Source organism: Heterodontus francisci, chromosome 30 (genome assembly GCF_036365525.1).
Source record: "Heterodontus francisci isolate sHetFra1 chromosome 30, sHetFra1.hap1, whole genome shotgun sequence".
Taxonomy (NCBI): Eukaryota; Metazoa; Chordata; class Chondrichthyes; order Heterodontiformes; family Heterodontidae; genus Heterodontus; species Heterodontus francisci.
The window spans coordinates 34,974,142-34,996,698 of record NC_090400.1 but is presented as its reverse complement, the minus strand read 5'-3'; the positions used below and the strand labels follow the sequence as shown (position 1 = coordinate 34,996,698).

Sequence of the window (22,557 nt, the reverse complement as noted above, 5' to 3'; positions counted from 1 at the left end):
ATCCAGAGGGGTCTTGACAGGGTGGATGTGGAAGGGATGTTTCCCCTTGTGGGAGAATCTAGAACTAGGGGTCACTGTTTAAAAATAAGAGGTCGTGCATTTAAGACAGAGATGAGGAGAAATTTTTTCTATCAGATGGTCGTGAGTCTTCCTCAAAAGGCGGTGGAAGCGAAGTCTTTGAATATTTTTAAGACGGGGTAGATAGATTCTTGATAAGCAAGGGGATGGAAACTTATCAGGGGTAGGTGGAAATGTAGAGTAATCAGTTCAGTCATGAACTTATTGAATGGTGGAGCAGGCTCGAAGGGCCAACTGGCCTACTCCTGCTCCTAATTTGTATGCTCGTAAAACCTAGAGGGAAAACATTTATAAATGTTGTATCTTTTGTTTCCATAATAATTTGTGTCATTTCATGTAAGTTTTAAATGTAAAAAAATATTAATTTTGTTTATATTTAAGTACAACAGTAGACTTGGGTCTGCTAATCAGTGGGCTAAATATACCAATTAAAAATATTATTGTGTTAAAATACAGAGTGAAAGGCAATGGTGTTCACCTTACTTAGATAAACTCCTAATGTTTTGGCCTGCCGGGTGGGAAATTGAAGAAAACATTTATAATGAAGTCACTAATTTCAGCAGGATCTCCACGTCCCTGGTCTCTCCTAATGACATTTTTGACTTGTTATTTTCTTTGCGAATTAAACCAATCAGGTAACCTTTTGCTTCTCTTTCTCAGTTAACTTTTATTTTTGTCAGAATAATAGATCCCTCATGACATTGCCCATGGAAAGTCAGGACAATGCAAGCCCTGAGAGTGCATGCAAAATCAGATATTCCACGCGCGCACCCCCCCCCCCCCCCCCCACCAAATTATGTACTTGGAACAGCAACAAACGAGAAGCAGGGACAGGAATAGGGGAGTTTGTATGCTACAAAACTGTCCCAGAAACTGAGAAACAGAGAAGCTGGGGCTTTTCAGCAAACAAAGCCTTCAGATCAATATAATTTAGGCACCCACTCAGAGGCTGCATGGAGGAACTCGAGTCCAGTGTGGCAAGGGGAAATAAGAGGAACAGCTTGGGTAATCAATTGCTGGGATATTCTGAATTATTTACTTGATAAGAATGGCTTGCATTTATATAGCACCTTTAATAAGGTCACAAGAAAAGCAAATCAAAAAGCAAAATCAGACAACATTGTATGCTGAGTCAAAGAAATGATATTAGAAGGGGTGACTAAAAACTTGGTCAGAGATGGGTTTTAAGGAGGGTTGTGGAGAAGAGGCATAAATTTAGAGAGCTAATTGCAGGGAATAGGCCCTAAACTACTGAAGGCATGGCTGCCAATATTAGTGCGAAGCGAGTAAATGTACAATAGGTCAGTTTTGGATAAATGTAGCATTCAATGAGGGTTATAGTGATGGAGATGTTTGCAGAGATAGGGAGGGGAGAGGGCATGAAGCAATTTATAGACTAGGATGAGCATTTTAAATTTGAGATATTGAGGGGGATTGGGAGCCAATGTAGGTCAGAGGGCACAGGGTAATGGGTGAGTGGGATTTGGTGCAGGGTAGGATACAGGCAGAAAAGTTTTGCATGAGCTGAAGTTTATGGACAGTGGAGTTTGGGAGGCTGGCCATGAGAACATTGGAACATTTCAGTCTGCAGGTGATGAAGATATGGATGAGAGCATCAGCAGCAAGTGGATTGAGGCAGGGCAGAGACCACTAAGGTTGGAAATAGTCTGCCTCAATGTAAGACAGTGGCTGGGAAAGGAGATGAAATTGATGGCTAGGCTATGGAGTTTGTGGCAATGGTTTTAGTCTTCCTCATGTTTAACTGGAGGATTATCCAGGACCAGATGCCAGGCAAGCAGTTTGAATTCAAAAGAGGCAATGGAGGGATCAAGAAAGGTGCTGGAGAGGTAGAGCTAGGTGTCAGCATCATACATGTAGAACCAAATCCCATGTCTAGAGGTGATGTCACCAAGGGGCAGCATGCAGATAAGGAAGAGGAGGGGGACAAGGATAGATCCCGGGTGGACTCCTAAAATAATGATACAGAAGTGGGAAGAAAAGCCATTGTTAGAGATCTTCTGGCTATGATTGGATAGGTAAGAATGGAATCAAGCAAGGGCAGTCCTACTGAGCTGGACAATAAAAGAGAGGCTTTGGAGAAGCATAGTGTGGTAAACATAGGAAGTGGGTAGCTGAAGCAAGGAAAGAAAATCATCAGTAACTATGCCAGTACTACTGTTATCCTGGAGTAGGATTCAAAATGTTGGCAACAGCCTGCAGCTGGGAGGCCAGCTGAATACTGCTGCTGTAGGCATAGGTATCAACACCAGCTGTTTCTTAAACACATCTATTTGTAAAACTATGTGCTGCAGTGTGACAGGTAGCCAGATAGATATGTGGACAGCAGCAAAATCTCTTTTTAATTTTAACCTTGAACCAGATAGGATATAATTCATTGAGTAGTAATGAAGCAACAATCATAATGCCAATCTTCACTGAGATGATGGTTGTTTTGTGCCATGCATCTCTTGGTCTACCAGGCTGCCTTCTTTCCTGGAGTGACCAGACCAAGGCTTGCTTAGGTTGATTTCTTATCTTTTCTCAGTACATTACCATAGTATTTGCATCAATGGAGTTTCACATTCTTTTTAATGGAGCACTTTATAGTTCTTCTTAACTCCTCTTTAGTCATTTCTGGTGACTGGAATTCAAAATTCTTCTCATATATTTCATCCATATGCCAACTAAGGGTTTTTAAAAAATGTATTACGGTAGTGCTGTGATTCCAAGTACAGAAGACAACTTATCACCTGTCATTGCATATGAATGGCAGTATGCATGCTCCTTTATACATTACACTATCAATTTTTTTCCTGGAACCAAGCTATCGTGGGTACTAACTAAGCTAGACAAAATCTGGGAATATGCAAAGAACTAAAGTTTCCAGGTTATTGAATACTTCATACTGTTGGTTAAAAGCATTTTCACTGTTGTTTACGTCAACTTTCAAGTTGGACTTTATTTCCAAATAGAATTGCTTTTAATTAGTTCATAGATTTCACCAGTCTCTGTGATTAATACTCATAAAGATTTTGTCAAAATACAAAGAGTTGTGAAACATTTGGCATATTTAAATTAGGGAGGATGAGCAAACTGACCATAGCACCGTGGTACAGGGAGCCATTCAAATGGGGGAGAAAAGAGAAATGTAGTCGTAATCGGGGATAGTATAGTTAGGGGCATAGGCACTGTTCTCTGTGGCCAGGATCGAGAGCCCCGAAGGCTGTGTTGTTTACCTGGTGCTAGGGTTCAAGATATCTCATCTGGGCTGCAAAGGAACTTGGAGTGGGAGGGGAAAGATCCAGTTGTCGTGATCCACGTAGGTACCAACAATACAGGTTGATCCAAGGATAGAGGTTCTGCTGAGGGAATATGAGCAGCTAGGGACTAAATTAAAAAGGAGAACCAAAAAGGTAATAATCTCTGGATTACTACCTGAGCCATAAGCTAAATGGCACAGGGTCAATAAGATTAAAGAGGTAAATGCATGGCTCAAAGATTGCTGTGGGAGAAATGGGTTCGAATTCATGGGGCATTGGCACCAGTACTGGGGAAGGAAGGAGCTGTTCCGATGGGACAGGCTCCACCTGAAGCATGATGGGACCACAGTCCTGGCGAATCGCATAACTAGGGCTGTAGATAGGGCTTTAAACTAAATAGTGGGGGTGGGGGGGGGGTGGGGGGTAGGGTTCAGTTGCATGGAAAATTAGGAAGTCAAAGTTAAAGGAGAAGGGAGGAGTGTAGGTTAGTGATGAGGCTGATTGTTAACAGAAAATAAAAGGTAGGGACAGAACGCCTGAACGTCATATTGCACCAAGGAATCAGACATGAGTAGGGAAATTTGATAATAGAACAAACTTAAAAGCATTGTATCTGAATGCATGAAGCATTCGGAATAAAATTAATGAGTTAACAGTGCAAATAGAGATGAATGGGTATGATTAGGTGGTGATTACTGAGACATAGTTGCAGGGAAACCAGGTTTGGGAATTGAATATCCAAGGGTACTCAGTATTTCGGAAGGTTAGGCAGGAAGGAAAAGGAGGTGGTGTAGCTTTGTTAGTAAGGAAGAGATTAGTGCTGTAGTGAGAAATTATATAGGCACTGGAGATCAAGACGTAGAATCAGTCTGGGTAGAAATAAGAAATAGCAAGGGAAAGAAGTCCTTGGTGGGAATAATCTATAGGTCCCCAAACAGTAGTTCCGCAGTGGGGCACAGAATAAACCAGGAAATACTGGGGGCTTGTAAGAAAGGTACGGCAATAATCATGGGTGATTTTAATATGAATATAGACTGGATTAATTAAATTGGCAAGGGTAGCCTCAGGGGAGAGTTCATTGAATGTATTAGAGATTGTTTTTTGGAGCAATGTGCTGTGGAACCAACCAGGGAGCAGGCTATTCTAGATTTGGTATTATGTAATAAGGTGGGATTAATTAATGATCTCATAGTTAAGGATCTTCTAGGGAAGAGTGATCATAGCATGCTAGAATTTCAAATTCAGTCTGAGGGCGAGAAACTGGAGTCCCACACTAGTGTTCTGGAGTTAAACAAAGGTAATTTCACAGGCATGAGGACAGATTTGGCCCTAGTGAACTGGGCAGGAAGACTAAAAGGTAGGACAGTTGATGAGCAGTGACAGATGTTTAAGGAGATATTCAATTCCTCCCAACTAAAATATATTCCAGAGAGGAAGAAAGATTGTAAGGGGGAAAAAATTCCATGGCTTAGCAAGGAAGTTAAGGGTAACAAAAAGACAAAAACTAAGGCATACCATATTGCAAAGGCTAGTGGCAGGCTGGAAGATTGGGAAACTTTGCAAGATCAACAAAGGGTTACTAAAAAGGTGATAAAAAGAGCAACGGTATATTATGAAAGAAAACTAGCGCAAAATATAAAAGTGGAGAGCAAAAGCTTCTATAAGTATATAAAAGGGAAGAGAGTAGCTAAAGTGAATGTTGGTCCCTTGGAGGATGTGACTGGGGAGTTAATAGTGGGGAACACAGAAATTGCAGAGACACTAAATCAGTATTTTGCCTCAGTTTTCACAGTGGAGGACACTAGTAACATCCCAATAGTAGCAGGTAATGCAGAGGTTATAGAAAGGGAGGAACTTAGAACAATCATCATCACTAGGGAAAAAATACTGAGCAAACTATTGGGATTGAAGGCAGACAAGTCTCCAGGGCCTGATGCTACATCTAGGGTCTTAAAGGGGGTGGCAGTGGATCCATTGGTTACAATATTCCAAAATTCCCTGGATGCGGGGAAGGTTCCAGTGGATTGGAAAAATGCTAATATAACGCCCTTATTCAAAAAGGGAGGGAGGCAGAAAATAGGAAACTGTAGACCAGTTAGTTTAACATCTGTCATTGGGAAATTGTTAGAATCCATTTTAAGGAAGTAATAACAGGACATTTAGAAAGGCGAAACAAAATCCATCAGAGTCAGCATGGTTTAGGAAGGGTAAATCGTGTTTGACTAATTTGTTAGAGTTCTTCGAAGATGTAACAAGTAAAGTGGATAATGGGGATTCTGTAGATGTAGTATATCAGGACTTCCAGAGGCATTTGATAAGGTGCCGCACAAAAGGTTAATACACAAGGCAAGATCACGTGGGGTTAGGGGCAATTTATTAGCTTGGATAGAGGATTGGCTAACCAACTGAAAACAGAGTAAGGATAAATGGGTCCTTTTCTGGTTGGCAAGATGTAACTAGTGGGGTGCCCCAGAGTTCGGTCCTCGGGCCCCAACTATTTACAATCTACATTAATGACTTAGATGCAGGGATAGAAGGTACTGAATTTGCAGATGACACTAAAATAGGTGGGATAGTAAGTTGCAATAAAGAAATAAGAAATTTACAAATAGATATGGATAGGTTAGGTAAATGGGCCAGAATTTGGCAGATGGAGTTTGTGGATAAGTGTGAGGTTATCCATTTTGATTTGAAGAATAGAAAGGCAAATTATTATCTAAATAGAGAGAAACTTCAGAATGCTTTGGTGCAGAGGGATCTGGGTGTCCTCATGCATGAATCGCAGAAAACTAGTATGCAGCTGCAGTAGGTAATAAGGAAGGCAAATGGAATTTTGGCATTTATTGCTAAAGGAATAGAGTATAAAAGTAGGGAAGTGTTGCTCAACTGTACAAGGCATTATTGAGACCGCACCTGGAGTATTGTGTACAGTTTTGGTCCCCTTACTTGAGGAGGGATGTAGTTGCATTGGAGGCAATTCAGAGGTTTACTAGATTGATTCCAGAGATGAGGGGTTTGTCTTATGAAGAAAGATTGAGCAGTTTAGGCCTTTACTCTCCAGAGTTTAGAAGAATGAGAGGAGATCTAATTGAGGTATATAAGATGATTAAGGAGATTGACAAAGTAGACGTAGAAAGGACGTTTCCTATGGTGGGACAATCTAGAACGAGAGGTCATAGTTTTAGGATAAGGGTAGAAGATTTAAAACAAAGATGAGGAAAAATTACTTCGCTCAAAGAGTCATGTGTCTGTGGAATTCACTACCTCAGAGTGCGGTGGATGTCGGGACATTGAGTAAATTTGAGGAGATAGCCAGATTTTTAATTAGTAATGGGGTGAAGGGTCATGGAGAACGGGCAGGAAAGTGGAGTTGAGGCTGAGATGAGATCAGCCATGATCATATTGAATGGCAGAGCAGGCTTGAGGGGCTGAATTGCCTTCTCCTGGTCCTAGTTCTTATTCCTTTTGGGCCTCCTTATCTCATCCATTTGGCACTGTAAGGCTGTATTTTGTGTAAGTTGAAATTATGACTGAGTTTGTGGGATATTGTGATGATCCAATAGATGCTTTTACATAGCTGAGTTGCTTCACTCCGATCCAAGAAGAGTTACCCCAGGAATTGATCTTTCTCTTTTAAGTCAGTGGCTGTGGTAAGCTCCATTGTGGATTATGGTGACCTACTTGCTGTATGAGTTCAAAAACAGGGTACCAGCTCCTCACATTCACTTTCCTAAAACTGGTTCCCTTTAAACTGACAGCACATCATAGACCAGAAGCTTCGTAATATTTATGCTGTGGTGTAAAGTTGTTGTTAAGAGATTTGCAGCCTCTGTCAGCAGCACTCTGATGACATAAAGTGCTTAACATTGGCTGATTTGTATTGGATCAGTGACCTTTTCCTGCTGTAGGAAAGATGCTTTAAAGAACTGACCTTTGCATAAATGTATATTTGTCTAGAACATTGTTTCCAATGGGAAATAAAATTAAGACAATGTTTTAAACAAATTGGAGAACCATCAAATAAAAAAATGTTTGTGTATGTGATATGCAGGTTTACATCTGCGAGGAATCCGATTATTCATATATTTAAATAACTTATATTTGACAATGTGTACCAACTTCAAATACGAAAACCTATGAATTCTTTCACATATGGAGATTTTATCTTTGTTTATCTGAAAACCTGGATATTACAATGAATGGAAAATATTTTCACCATTTGGTTTGACACTGCATTATTCATAATCTTGATCTCTTGCTTCCATTTTCAGCTATCCCCAAACATACAGGTTCAATCATGTCAATTCATCTAAATAAATAATTCAGGCTGGAACATGGGGAAAAAAAACAAATGTTGCATTCTTGGATGCATGTTTCAGTTCATAGATAGAATGAAATGTAAAAACATTGGGAATATTTATGATATTAAGAATACTGGAGCAGTTGGTTGGTAATCATTCTAGCAGCAGTTCGATAACATCGAAAAGCTCTGGACAAGTGACAATAAATGCTGCTTCTGTAAGCAATAGGTCTATAGTGACTTTAGCAAAAGAGTACCCCCCCCCACCCCCCACAACCCGTTCCCCCAGAATCAGCCATGATGCCTTCATTTAAGGTAATTTCCTATGCCTCAGTTATTTGAAGGAGATAGCATACCGGAAAGACAACTTCCCAAAGGCAATGGTTACCATCTTTAGTCTTGACTCAGGGCACCTTTGTGACACCCTACCAGACCAGGTGAATGTAGATATAACAATACCCATCTGCGTCATTACTGAGCATACCAAAGACACCCCGAAGCAGCACTTCATGTTAATGGGTAATTATGTTATTAAAAGTAAACTGCTGAAGGGCATTGTTCAATTAAGGATTTGAAATGAATATAAAGAGAGCCTGCGGGACACAAGTATTGTTAGTGAACAGAAGGCCAAGATATGTAATGCTGCATTATGTGAATAAATTGATTATCAAGAAAACGATCTGCTTCTAGTTTTATTCTTCACTGTTTGGCCTGGATCCATTTAACACTTCAGATGCCTAAGGCACAAGCTGTGATGTGCAGTATGGCCTCAGCAAGTTATCAGAGGTTATTATCGTCTGATCATGCTACACATCTTTACCAGCTAGAGAGGCTAAAGTATAGAGCAGATGAATAAGGATGCTTATCCACACCCAATGGCCCAGAAAAGATCTTTGTTGAAACCCTTTTCAAGATAGCAAGAGACATGTGCTGACCACTCCTGGATGAGGCCTTCACATAAAAGCCCAAGTTGCCTCAATCAGTGACTCTCCTGTACACAATGCAGTGACCCATCATCAATACCATCCTCTGCACCAAGTAATAATTGTAAGTTCCTCATCTGTTTCATGTTAGCATTTCATCTTGCTAATATTGTCTTTTAGAACCTGAGTGTTCCTTTTTGCCATTTCTCAGTGGCAGCAACAAATGAGGTGACTGGCTGATATCGCTATCAGTGGTGGCCTCCTGGGCTGGAGATCGTCTTGTGCTGGGTCACAAGACAATGACTTGCAATTGGCATTATCACATCAGATTCTGTGGTATCTGGCTGGTCCTGCCCATTTTCTGACACATCTATCACTTGAAGGGGAGTGTACATGGATGGTATGGATGTGGCATCACGATGAGAAGCATCAACCTCATCTGTACCTACTCCAGCCACGTACCTGCTGCTGGATACTCCTTCACCTTGTCCACTACATCTACATGGGACAGACCTCGCATAGCAATGAGGTCTGTAATACTACTCTACAGAATCTTTTACCATGTCAGAGCTGAACACTAGTCCCTGCTGTATATTTGAGTGTAAGATCTCCATCCGAGCTGTTTGGGCATTTATGATACTTCCACTGTGTAAAGGAGGTCTGCCATGAAGGAGGGGAGCTCGATTTCAGAAGTTCCTGCAATATTCACATTTCAAAGTGGGTTACAGTTCCAATAGGCCACTGCACAGGAAAGCACAGATGTGAGTTGCAGACTTCTCTGGAGCTCTGAGTACTTTGGACAGACTGCGGATAACATCTGTGCTTTTTTATAATCAGGCCCTGCAAGGTCCAAGACTAGGGCTTTGTAGCTGAGGAAGAATGAGAGTTAGCCCTCAAGCCAGCAGGTTTCTTCTCCTCCACTGTCACCAACATATAACGTGAACTACTGTATTCTGAGCTTCACCCAGTGCTCCTTCCTCAAACTGACTTTCTAAATGCTCAAAGTAGATGTACTTGAACTGGTGCTTGTGAAATATGATGCGAGTGACACAGGGTGCAGTGACATGCTGGCTTCTTCTGGATCACTGTGAGCTCCAGCTGGTTCTTGGAAATTCCTAAAGCAATAGAAGAGGAATATATATGAATGCTCAGAAACAAAGGACAGTAATTGACCAGCTGGTTCATCAAGCTTATACAATACTGCCATGGTGCAACTTATGCACACCCTGAATCCCATCAGCATTTTCTCCTCACTAACCAGTCACACAATCTCCAGGGGAGGCCAAAAAACAGAAAAAACCTAGGCCAAATTAGGAAACAAAGATCTGGGAAATTCCTCTCCAACTCCTGAAGACAAACAATTTGCAGGAGACCACAATGATACATCGCCCATAGCCACCTATTTTCTATACGTAGTTAAATTGGCCAAATTCAGGAATTCATTTAGTTTCATTTTCAATGCTTGCAGCAAATCTGCATTCACTGAAACTTGTCAACAAACATGAAAAGAAGAAGCCTTGTAATCTCTTTGGAGGTGAGAAAACTCCAGCTTTATCCTCCCCACTTCCTCTATAATTTCAAATCCACAATGACTTCCTCAAATATACTTGAGGAAATAAAATTTAAGGGCCCTATCCTTGTGCAGATTTATTTCTTCCTGCTGTTTGCCTCTTTCTCCTGCCAGACATAGTTTTGAGATATTGAAAGTTTGAGGAGGACATATGGTGACACTCAAATGCACAAGCTGCATTTCAGTGTGTATGAGTAAATGAACATTCATCATATTGGAAGCAGGCTTTATGGACTCACCTTCACCAATGCAACAATAGTTTCAATTGAAAGTAGCTGCTAGAAAGTTTGCTCTGCTGCAGGTTAAGTACGTATGTAAAGCCATTTGCCACGATAACCAAGGTCATTCCATAAAACTGAACTTCAATGAAACCCATGATTTTCAGAATTCAGTAGAAGAAGTGACTCTGATGTTGCTTTCTCATCAATGTAAACTTTAATGGTGGAGAAAGGGAACTCAGTGGTAGCAAGAAACCTATCAAGCTGACTGCCTGTATCCTGGCTCCTTTATATAAAAGTATAAAATTGGTTGCGTAAAGAATACTTTTTAAACAAGTGAAATGGTGCAAACCCCAGCATACTACCTGCATACACACTCGACAGGCATGTACAACTGTTAAGTTCATAAGCAGTTTTTAAAGCTTTTACATGTTTTTAATTTATTATTCAATTGTATATGATTATGCAGAGCAGTCATGTTGCCAGTAAAAGTTCCAAAAGCTACTTCAAGGCCAGTACAGATGGAAGCAGTAGGGCCTGACACTGCTGCAATTTGCAGCGACTGCCTTATTTAACTTATAGCATAAATGGAGAAGATACCAGCATGAGGTCAAAATTATAAATGTATAAAGTCACTTAGAAAGCAATTGCCCAATGTTAATGAGGTATTAGAACTGCAAAGTTCACTCACAAAGACTGCATGAATGCAAATGACAGTTTGGGCAGGGACTAAGTGCGTTTTTAACCATCAAACGATCTCTTGAAATATTCATATCCAGTCTTGTTCTATTCCTGATGACGGCAAATTGAAGAATTTAAAAAGTGACACCTTCTTATTTTGTTCTGTTTTTCTTTCTTATATCTCTATCCTCTGTTTCTCTTTGCAAAAGCAAAGATGGACCCAAGCTGCTGTCAACCTCATTTTGAATTATTCCAGGTGACTCTTGCATACCTTGAGTGGCCAGTAATAGATTATAGATTTATAATTCAGCCTCTGATATATCCTCTTTCCTTGCACAGATATGCTTAGTTTATGCTCTTGCAACATTGAGAGCTCATTGTATGGAGAGCTGTGGCTTCAAATCCATGTCTTATCATATTACGGCAAGTTTGCAGCTCTCGTGTCTTGTTCCTCTGTTTTTCCAATTTTACCAAATTTTGCCTTTCTGCTTCTTGTTTTGATCCCAGCTTTTCTGTTAAAGTAGGAGACTATACAGTGAGTACTGACTTACACAGTAAACACTCACTGTAGGGAGGAGAGAGAATTTATACTGCAGCCAATGTAAAAATAATGTTCTGCTTGTTTCAGCTTGGAAGCTCTTCGACTGCTTGATTTTTAAAAATTTAAATAGAGCTACAAAGAGTTGTTTTGTCTCTTTCTTGAGTTTGTACTTTTGCTGAGGGGGAGTGCAATTGGCAGACTCATCATACAAGCATGCATTGCCTAGAAAGAGGGAGTATAGTGTTAAAAATTATAAAAAGATTTCCAACATTTCTGCAAAGGATTTTCTCAGCAGTGCTTAGAGTAGCCCAGGTCTACTTATCCCAGGATATATTTAAATAGCAAATATGACACACTGCACATTACAGAAATAAAAAAACTTCTGAGCTTTTAACAGAGTAAAGAATTTTATTACATATATCTCACCAAAGCCTTTGACCTCGTCAGCAAACGTGGTCTCTTCAGATTACCAGAAAAGATCGGATGTCCACCAAAGCTACTAAGTATCATCACCTCATTCCATGACAATATGAAAGGCACAATTCAGCATAGCGGCATCTCATCAGATCCCTTTCCTATCCTGAGTCGCATGAAACAGGGCTGTGTTCTCGCACCTACACAGTTAGGGATCTTCTCCCTGCTGCTCTCACATGCGTTCAGAAGAAGGAATTTTCCTCCACACAAGATCAGGTGGCAGGTTGTTCAACCTTGCCCGTCTAAGAGCGAAGACCAAAGTACGGAAAGTCCTCATCAGGGAACTCCTCTTTGCTGACGATGTTGCATTAACATCTCACACGGAACAGTGTCTGCAGTGACTCATCGACAGGATTGCGGCTGCCTGCAATGAATTTGGCCTAACCATCAGCCTCAAGAAAACGAACATCATGGGACAGGACGTCAGAAATGCTCCATCCATCAATATCGGCGACCACGCTCTGGAAGTGGTTCAAGAGTTCATCTACCTAGGCTCAACTATCACCAGTAACCTGTCCCTCGATGCAGAAATCAACAAGCGCATGGGAAAGGCTTCCACTGCTATGAGCAGACTGGCCAAGAGAGTGTGGGAAAATGGCGCATTGACACGGAACACAAAAGTCCGAGTGTTTCAAGCCTGTGTCCTTAGTACCTTGCTCTACGGCAGCGAGGCCTGGACAACGTATGTCAGCCAAGATCGACGTCTCAATTCATTCTATCTGCTGCCTTCGGAGAATCCTTGGCATCAGGTGGCAGGACCGTATCTCCAACGCAGAAATCCTTGAGGCAGCCAACATCCCCAGCATATACACCATACTGAGTCAGCGGCGCTTGAGATGGCTTGGCCATGTGAGCCGCACGGAAGATGGCAGGATCCCCAAGGACACATTGTCCAGCGAGCTCGTCACTGGTATCAGACCCACTGGCCGCCCACGTCTCCGCTTTAAAGACGTCTGAAAACGCAACATGAAGTCCTGTGACACTGATCACAAGTCGTGGGAGTCAGTTGCCAGTGATCGCCAGAGCTGGCGGGCAGTCATAAAGGCGGGGCTAAAGTGTGGCGAGTCGAAGAGACTTAGCAGTCGGCAGGAAAAAAGACAGAAGTGCAAGGGGAGAGCCAACTGTGTAACAGCCCCAACAACCAATTTTATCTGCAGCACCTGTGGAAGAGTCTAGAATTGGCCTTTATAGCCACTCCAGGCGCTGCTTCACAAACCACTGACCTCCTCCAGGCGCTTACCCATTGTCTCTCGAGACAAGGAGGCCAAAGAAGAATTCAATACTGAAGTATTCACCCATATAAGCTAAGCATGTTAAAATAGATGTTTAAATCTTGTGCTGGGAGCATATAATTTTCTAATTATTCCAATTTCTACTTTAAACAAATGATAGGTGTCTGTTTTTTTAAACTTGCATTCCTGGTGCTGTTCAAACTATCCAAAAGAGGGCACTATTTTAGATTTAGCAGTATCACCAAAGAATTCTTCTATCCACTATTATACATAAGAGCAAAGTTTGTTCGTATTTGTATATTTTCTACTCATGTTGTAGTATGTGTGTAATAGTGAAATCTAAAATAAGGCAAGGCAATTGTAAAATTAGCACACTAATAACATAAATATTGCATCATCCTCAAATATTTCATTTTGAAACACATAATTTTACATCAATGTTTAACAACATTATGTAAATAAACTGGCAGTTTATGCCGGAAAGTTCTCAATCAGGCCAGGTCCTGACTGAGAAATAAACATATTTAGAGTAAGCAAACAAAATGATTCTACACACTGGTCTTGGAGAGCCTAAGTATATTGCATACTGCACATGGAGATGATGGCTATTTTCAATCTTCCATTAGGCATTGCCTCTCAGCATTAAAAGCTTAAGACTTTCAAATGTCTCCCAAACTGTGCAACTGCTAAGATAATATGTTCTGAAGCTCTTAAGGAAGCAATGAGATGTTTATTCTAAAAATAAGAGAATTGCCTTCAGATCTATTATAAACTGTAGGGTGAATTTTAACAGAGTGGGATTTGGTCAGGCAATTAGGCAAGGTGTGCATCAAACTTTGGTGCCCCTCAGGCATTGGCAGAGTAAGACCTGAGCAACTTAACTTTCAGGCTTCAGCTGCATGCTGCCAACCAGCTGCTACCTGAAACTGGCAGGAGCTGGCAGCTGGTCAGTAAGCAAGTGCGAAAATTCAGGCAGCAGGTCCTGATTGGCTTTCCCATTGTCTTCAGCTGGTGGAAAAGCCACAATGGCTTCCCCACTCGTCCAGAGTTAAAACTGCAGTCAGGGCTCAAACATGTCATCAAACTCCAATCTGTATATTTAGGTAGGACTCTGCCAGTTTCATGGTGCCTTTGCTGCCTCCCCAGAACAGCTGATTAAAAATGAAGGCTGCAGTATCCAGGGTGATGTCATTGGATAAGTCACAGTTGATTTGAACAGCACACTTGCCTGTTTTCCACTGGGTAGGTAGGGTTAAAATTGACCCTTGTGTCGTTAGAAAACATTTGTTACGACTGACCGCTCCAGTCAAAGCCCCCAATCAAAATATACGATTCTGATTGTGGTGGGAGAAACTCACTATTAATTCAATCCCATCCCTCCACAGATCGCCTAACATATCATTTTAAACTTTCCAAATTAAAGAAAGACCCAGCCAAATTGTACCATCTATTAACCCCAGAATGAGGCTAACCAAACCAGGTGTCTTTAAATCAACAAATTAACTGTTTAATTAGAAAAACTAAATTCTTGAACACTGTACCATGAAGATATAAACGACATTTAAAATATAAAATATTAGTGTCCTTGCAGATTTACTCTCCTGACGGATGTGGAACAGTTCAAGGTGGCTTGAAATCCTCACAGCCGTCCGATGGGAAAGAAAAGGTTCTTCAACAGTAGAACAGCCCGTAGTCTAATTCAGAAGTTGAAATTAATGCTTTCCTTCTCCAGTGATGAATTTCAATAATTAACAACTTGCAAACACTTTTTAATGAATCAATTTGGCTTTAAAATTTTTGAGGGATAAAAGATTGTCACAGTCCTTTCCTTCAGTTTAAATTATCAGAGATCTCTGTTTTGGCTTGACTTTTTAGAATTTTGAGAGAGAATAATAAATAAACAGACTAAATTCTCTTCCATCAGATTAAATAGTCTGAGAACCCTCCTCTCAGGTGCTAACACACAGCTGTCTGTCTGTTTCTCTGAGTTAGAACAGTCTGTTTCCACTATTACAATTTAATTTTGAACTGGCTTATAATGTATCTCTCAATCTCTGGTCCTGAATGGCTGTATCCCGGGCAATGAGAATACACTCTTTGAATCAGTTTTTGGAGCTTTCTGCCTTAAAGCAGTACGGCTCCCTTTCCAGTCTTAATGGCACCCCGCATTCTTCCCGAAAAAAAAAACTACAGGGTCATAACACATTCAAGTCCTAAATATGGTGCAGAGAAGAGCGGCAAAACTGAGTCCTAATGTCACAGGACCAAATTATTAGGGAAGACTGGAGAAGTTTGGGTATTTCAAGTCTTGTAGAACTATATGATAGTAAACAACATGGAAGAGCTAAGTCTACAACAATACTTCAAATTAAACCATAACAGAAAGACAAGGAGGTACAAGTTCAAAGCAGTGGCAAGCAAATTTAGCACTAATATCAATCAGATGGTCCCCCTTCACACAGAGAGTAATGCACTATCAGATTGGATTGTAGATATCATTTAAAAAAGTTGGAATATATCTTGGAAGGACTGTGGATTCTTTCTGGATAAGTGAACTAAGATAGATTAAATAGCCTTACTTATTACTATCTATCTTATGATCTTTATGAAGAGAACAATTAGTTTATCGGTGCTTATGGTTTTTCCAAGATCAACTCTTTCTTATCACCATTTTATACTATACTTCTTTGTAATCATTACTGCAAATCTTGTCATTTGTTACTATCACTGCACCATATAAACTAGAGCAGCAATAAATAAAGACTTGCAGGCTTCTGCACATCTGTGTTTTGGTTTTCAAAGAAGCTGATCGATCTCATCATCCCACAAAGTACTCCACTGTCAGCAAAATCATAATTTAAGTTTGATATATCACAGTCCTGGGACCCCCAACCAAAAGATGAAGGCTCATGTGTTCTGTGTAACCTATGAACTTGACGTAGAGAAAAGCAAAACCAATGCAGAATTGTACCTCAACACTGAAGAAAGGTATTTCAGTTAACAGACCTGAGTTTGATTCCAGTCTTTTCTTATATCCTGGTTGAATATTGTTATTTATAAAGTTGGCCAAGGAGCAGCATTGATAGTGTTGAGGTGCAAGGGGATGGGAAATTCTGACAAAGAACCTGCAAAAAAGTAGAGTCGGACCGCAGCATGGGCTAGGATCATGACTTCAGTTACTATGTATTCTTTTCTCACGCATATAATTGATCAGCATTTCATTTCGATAGTCAGTGTTTCGGGGGTCCCGTGATAGTGTCAACACTTAAAGCACAAATCTGCTTCATGTCTCCTTCTTCCTAAATCAAATGGCTTATGCACCATACCTGTTCCACTCCTGATTGCAATCACGAGAGCTAACGGACTAGATTGGCCCCTCTATATAGAATAGGTGAGAAATCTTGCAAGCATGGGAGTTTCCACCTCCAGTACCCAGAGGCAGCCTTCTGGGCCATTAGTAGTCATGAGGAACAGCAAAACCTCTTGTGCATTAGATACTTGTCTTGGATTGAAGTGATTGAGGAAGGGGATGGGTGCCAGGGAGGGGAATGCAGAAAGGAAGGGGCAGAATGCAAGTGGAAGGGGTAAAGTGCAAGTGGAAGAGACAGAATGCATGGCAATGGTAAGGAAAATGTTAGAATGCAAGACAAGGGTTGGAAGAAATGCATGGTTGGGGCAGCGGAAAGAGCAGAATACATGTCAAGGGAAGGGAAGATGGCAGAATGACTGGCAAAAGGAAATGGCACACTCATGACCAGGAGAGAAATGGATGGGATGGGGAGTATGGAATCAGAAGAGGAAGAAGAAGTGGATGATAGTAAATGAGAAACTTGAGGGGAATAGAAAGGGATAAAAATTAAAAGGAGTGGGAACGGGAAATCAATTCAAAGCAGGGGGAGGTAAACTCATGACAATGGAGGGAATCGGGAAAAGGATGGGAATGAAGGGGAAAGGAGAAAATCTGGCATTAGTGCTTTATCCCTGCATATAAACTCCCTATCCCATATTCATGGCCACCCCTCAACCTTGCCATTTCCTCTGCTTGTCCTATGGTTCAGGATAGGATTTATGCAAGTTTTGGATAAGCTGAAGTTCACTGATGTGGAGGATGGAAGGCTAAACAGGAAGAGTTGAGTCTGGAGTTGACAAAGACATTGGATGAGAGTTTCAGTAGTAGATGGGCTGGGGCAGGGGTGCAGCTAGGCCATGTTATGGAGCACATCTAACGAATTATTTGGGATGTGTTGTCACTGTTTTATAAGCAAACGTGGCAGCCAACTTGAGTGGCAATGTCCCACAAACAGCGATAAGATAAATAACCAGTTAATCTGTTTTGGTGGTGTTACTTGAAGGAAAATATTGCCCAGGATACCAGGAGAAATACACTGCTATGCTCTGAATAGTGCCATGGGGATCTTTTACATCTACCTGATAGACTGAGTCTTGGTTTAACATGTCATTCAAAAGATAGCACCTCCAAGAATGCAGCACTCCCTCAGAACTGTACTCTGTACTTAAGTTCTAGTGTGGGATTTTAATGCATGACCTTCTAACTAAGAGACAAGTACTACAAGTACTAAGAGACAAGAGACAAGGGCGGCACAGTGGTTAGCACTGCAGCCTCACAGCTCCAGCGACCCGGGTTCAATTCTGGGTACTGCCTGTGTGGAGTTTGCAAGTTCTCCCTGTGTCTGCGTGGGTTTCCTCCGGGTGCTCTGGTTTCCTCCCACATGCCAAAGATTTGCAGATTGAAAGGTAAATTGGCCATTATAAAAATTGCCCCTAGTATAGGTAGGTGGTAGGGAAATATAGGGACAGGTGGGGATGTGGTAGGAATATGGGATTAGTGTAGGATTAGTATAAATGGGTGGTTGATGGTCGGCACAGACTCAGTGGGCCGAAGGGCCTGTTTCAGTGCTGTATCTCTAAACTAAACTACTACCTCTGAACCAAGCTGAACAAATGTTATTTGGGAATGTTGCATTTGCCTACCACGTGTTACACAACCCATGGAACTAATTGTTTTAACATGTCAGAGCCATTCTTAAGTAATCAACTTTGTGGGGTTGTGTCAGATTTTATTAATTTTTTAGATTGGCATGTAAATTTGTTGCTTATAAATTTCATTGATAAACTTAATAGTTAAACTAAATAGTGTGGAAGGCGGAACAGAGATGTAGTAAATTAAGAGGAAAGGACAATGCAATAGTACAAGTTAGTGACCTGGGTAATGATAACCAGAGTGTGACAGGAAGGGACAAAGTGTACAAACTTAGCAGTGCACCAGCAGGTGAGGCCAGAATTTCCAAAAGTATTAAAAAGCAGAAATAAAGACTGTATCTGAATGCATATAGCATTCCGAACAAAACTGATGAACTGACAGCTCAAATAGAAATAAATAGTTATTATGACCCGATAGCCTTTACAGAGATGTGGCAGCAAGGTGATCAAGGCTGGGACCTGAATATTCAAGGGTACTTGACATTTCGGAAGAACAGGAAGCTAGGAAAAGGTGGTCGGGTAACTCCGTTAATTAAGGATGACAATAATACAGTAGTGAGAGATGGCCTTAGTATTAAGATCAAGATGTAGGATCAGTTTGGGTAGAGACAAGATATAGCAAAGGTAAGAAGTGACTTCTGGAAGTATTTATAGGTCCATAGGTAGCTACACTGTAGGATGGTGTATACAGGAAGAAATAATGGGGCTTGTAAGAAAGGTACTGCAATAATCATGGGTGATTTTAATCTACATGTAGATTGGACAAATCAGATTGGCAAAGGTATCTTGGAAGATGAGTTCCTTAGAGTTTTTTTGGGACAATTTCTTGGAGCAGCACATTGTGGAGCCAACCAGAGAGCAGGCTATTCTAGACCTGGTAGTGTGCAATGAGACAGGATAAATTAATGATCTCAAAGTGAAGACGTCTCAGGTAGCAGTGATCATAACATGATTAAATTTCACATTCAGTTTGAGGGTGAGAAGAGCTGATCTAAGACTAGTATTTTATATTTAAATAAAGGCGATTATAAGGGCATGAAGGCACAGCTGGCTAAAATGAACTGGGAAATTAGGTTAAAGGGTAGGACAGTAGAGATGCAGTGGCAGACATTTAAGGAGATATTTCATAACACTCAGCAAAGATACATTCCAGTGAGAAAGAAGGACTCTATGAAAAGGATGCACTATCCTTGGCTAACTAAGGAAGTTAAAGATAGTATCAAATTGAAAGAAAACGCGTACAATTCTGCGAAGATTAGTGGTAGATCAGAAGATTAGTGGTAGATCAAAAACCAGCAAAGAATGACTAAAAAAGGGAGAAATTAGTATGAGAGAAAGCTAGCTCGAAATATAAAAACAGATAGTAAGAGTTTCTACAAGTACTTAAAAAGGAAAAGAGTAACTAAAGTGAGTGTTGGTCCCTTAGAGGGTGAAACTGGGGAATTAATAACAGGAAATGAGGAAATGGCAGAAGGGTTGAACAGCTATTTTGTATCTGTCTTCACTGTAGTGGACAAAAATAACATTCCAGAAATACTTATAAATCATGAGGTGAAAGGGAGGGAGGAACTTAGAACATTCACATTCAGGGAAAGGGTACTGAGAAAGTTGTAACTAGTGGAGTGCCACAGGGATCAATGCTGGGGCCTCAACTATTTACAATCTATATCAATGATTTGGATGAAAGGACAGAACGTATGGTGCTAAATTTGCTGATGACACAAAGATAGGTAGGAGAGTAAGTTGTGAAGAGGACATAAGGAGTCTGTAAAGGGATATAAGTGAGTGGGCACAAATTTGGCAGATGGAATATAATGTGGGAAAATGTGAACTTGTCCACTTAGGCAGGGGAAGAACAGAAAGGCAGTATATTATTTAAATGGAAAGAGATTGCACAACTCTGCAGTACAGAGTAATCTGGGTGTCCTGGTACATGAATCACAAAAAGTTAGTATGAAGGTACAGCAAGTGATAAAGAAAGCAAATGGAATGTTGTTGTTTATTGCAAGGGGAATCGAGTATAAAAGTAGGGAGGTTTTGCTAGTTTTACAGGGTGTTGGTGAGAGCACATCTGGAGTACTATGTACAGTTTGGTCTCCTTAAGAAAGGATGTAATTACATTACCAGTTCAGAGAAGGTTCACTTGACCAATTCCTGGGATGAAGGAGTTATCTTATGAGGAAAGGTTGGGCCTGTATCCATTAAAGTTTAGAATAATGAGAGGTGATCTTATTGAAACATATAAGATCCTGAGGGGACTTAATATGGTGGATGCTGACAAGATATTTTCCCTTGTGGGAGAGACTAAGGGGTCTCTCATTTAAGATGGAAATGAGGAGAAATTTTTTCTCTGAGGGTAGTTAGTCGGTGGAATTCTCTTCCCCAAAGAACAGTGGAAGCAGGGTCATTGAATAGTTTTAAGGCTGGGTTAGGTAGATTCTTAATTGACAAGGGAGTCAAAGGATATGGGGGGTTGACAGGAAAGTAAAGTTGAGACCACAATCAGATCAGTCACACTCTTATCAAATGGCTGAGCAAGCTTGAGGGGCCGAATGGCTTACTCCTGCTCCTAATTCATATGGTAAGGTCATCACATCATGAAAACAGAAATCCAATAACTGGCCTTTTAAGAATCAGACTTTATGGTGTCTAGTTTGCATTTTAGTAATTTGAAATAGCTCCTCTGAAACAGATTCTTCAGTTCAAAACCCAGAGATGTCACACTCCTACATTGTAAAGTGAAATTCGTGCCCTCTATGAACCTTTATCTACTGAAAATACATAGTGTACATTGCAAATTGTACTTTTGTAAAATTATTGGTTATTTCTGGTCTGTGCACTAAGGTGATCACCCTATTACTTGATACCATGTACAATTCATTACATCAATTTGTTGAAAGATTTTCTTGTTCAGTATAAATCTGTTAAGCTGTTCATTACAAATTATAAAGAATCCCTGTTCAGCTTGTTAGAGCTGTAATATCAGAATAATACACCACAGGACGATATTCGGCCTTTTGCGCCTGTGCTGGTAGTTTGAAAGATCTATCTAATTAGTTCCACGCCTCTGCTCTTTCCCTATAGCCTCTTCAAGTCTTTATCCAATTCCCTTTTGAAAGTTACTATTGAATCTGCTTCCTCCACTCTTTCAAGCAGTGCGTTCCCAGATCACACAACTTGGGGCTGTGTGTAAAAAAAATCCACCATGTCACCTCTGGTTCTTTCACCTGCCACCTTATAGCAAATTAATTAAGATAAAATTATGACAGGTAAAATGACCGAAGTTGTGCTTCTAATAGTAACTGACCAACTTGGGAAGAAAAAAAGACATCTAAAAAAAAATGTCACCACTTACAACATGGCCACACATCAGTCGGGAGGGGGAGCGGAAGCGGCGGAAAGGCTGAAGTGCGCATGCGCCTCTAGGCTCGGCGGCGCTGCCGTTGTTGTCGGCGCCACGTGATGTCGCGCGCTGGTCATGTGACTCAGCATGGAGGTTGTGGACAAACCCGAGGCTGGGCTTCGACTGAGGGAGAAAAGTAGAGACTGAAGGAGGAAAATAAAGTGACGGAGGGGGGAAAGACCGGCAGCATCAACAATAACAGTGAAATGAAGCTAACATGGGTGCCAAGGAGTCAAGGATAGGTTTTCTGTCTTACGATGAAGCGGTGAAACGAGGTGAGGTTTGAAGAGATTATTTTTGTTTATTTTTTAAAAAATTATATTTTTTTGAAAGCTGGTGGTTAAATCCTGGTTATGCCCCTGAACGGCGCAGCGAATTTGAGGTGGCCTTAAGCCACCATGACAGGAATGACAGGGATGCTGCCCGCGTCCATGAAGGCAGGGAAACTCCGTCCCTTCGAAGGGGGTGGACTTTTTATACACGACACTGATTTGCTGTTGTTTTTTTAAAACCAGCTTTAAAATATGTCTGGATCTACTACAAAGGAGGAACTGGGTTTGAGCGCTTTTCGCCCATGTTGTCTCCCGTGTATTTTTTCTTAAACTTGTATATATTTTAAAGAATATCTATACATGTAGACCTGGTGTTGAAGGGCGGGTCTGTGTTGATCAGGAGTTTTCGATCCCTGGCTTGCTGGAAATCGCAGGTTGCTGAAATGGGTAGAAGTCTAGTTTTTGGCTCACTGTAATCGAGGAATAGCGAGGTCACTGTATTGACCGAATTTGCTAAATCTCTGGGTTTTAGGGTGTTTTCGTAACAAGAGCCATTTCTCACCACTTGGCTGCCATGAGAATAATTCCCAGTGCAATGTTGTAT

The 22,557-nt window shown here is 40.9% G+C and overlaps 1 protein-coding gene across 3 annotated transcripts in view; it reads left to right on the top strand.

Annotated features, from left to right (window-relative positions):
- Window positions 1-21,742: 21,742 nt before the first annotated feature.
- Window positions 21,743-22,557, top strand: part of usp32 (ubiquitin specific peptidase 32) — a 257,320-nt gene continuing 256,505 nt past the window's right edge. For all 3 annotated transcript variants that reach the window (XM_068010358.1, XM_068010356.1, XM_068010355.1), the window contains exon 1: window positions 21,743-21,956. In XM_068010358.1, coding sequence (XP_067866459.1) covers window positions 21,899-21,956 — 58 coding nt within the window. In that variant the 5' untranslated portion in view covers window positions 21,743-21,898. The remainder of the gene's footprint in view (window positions 21,957-22,557) is intronic.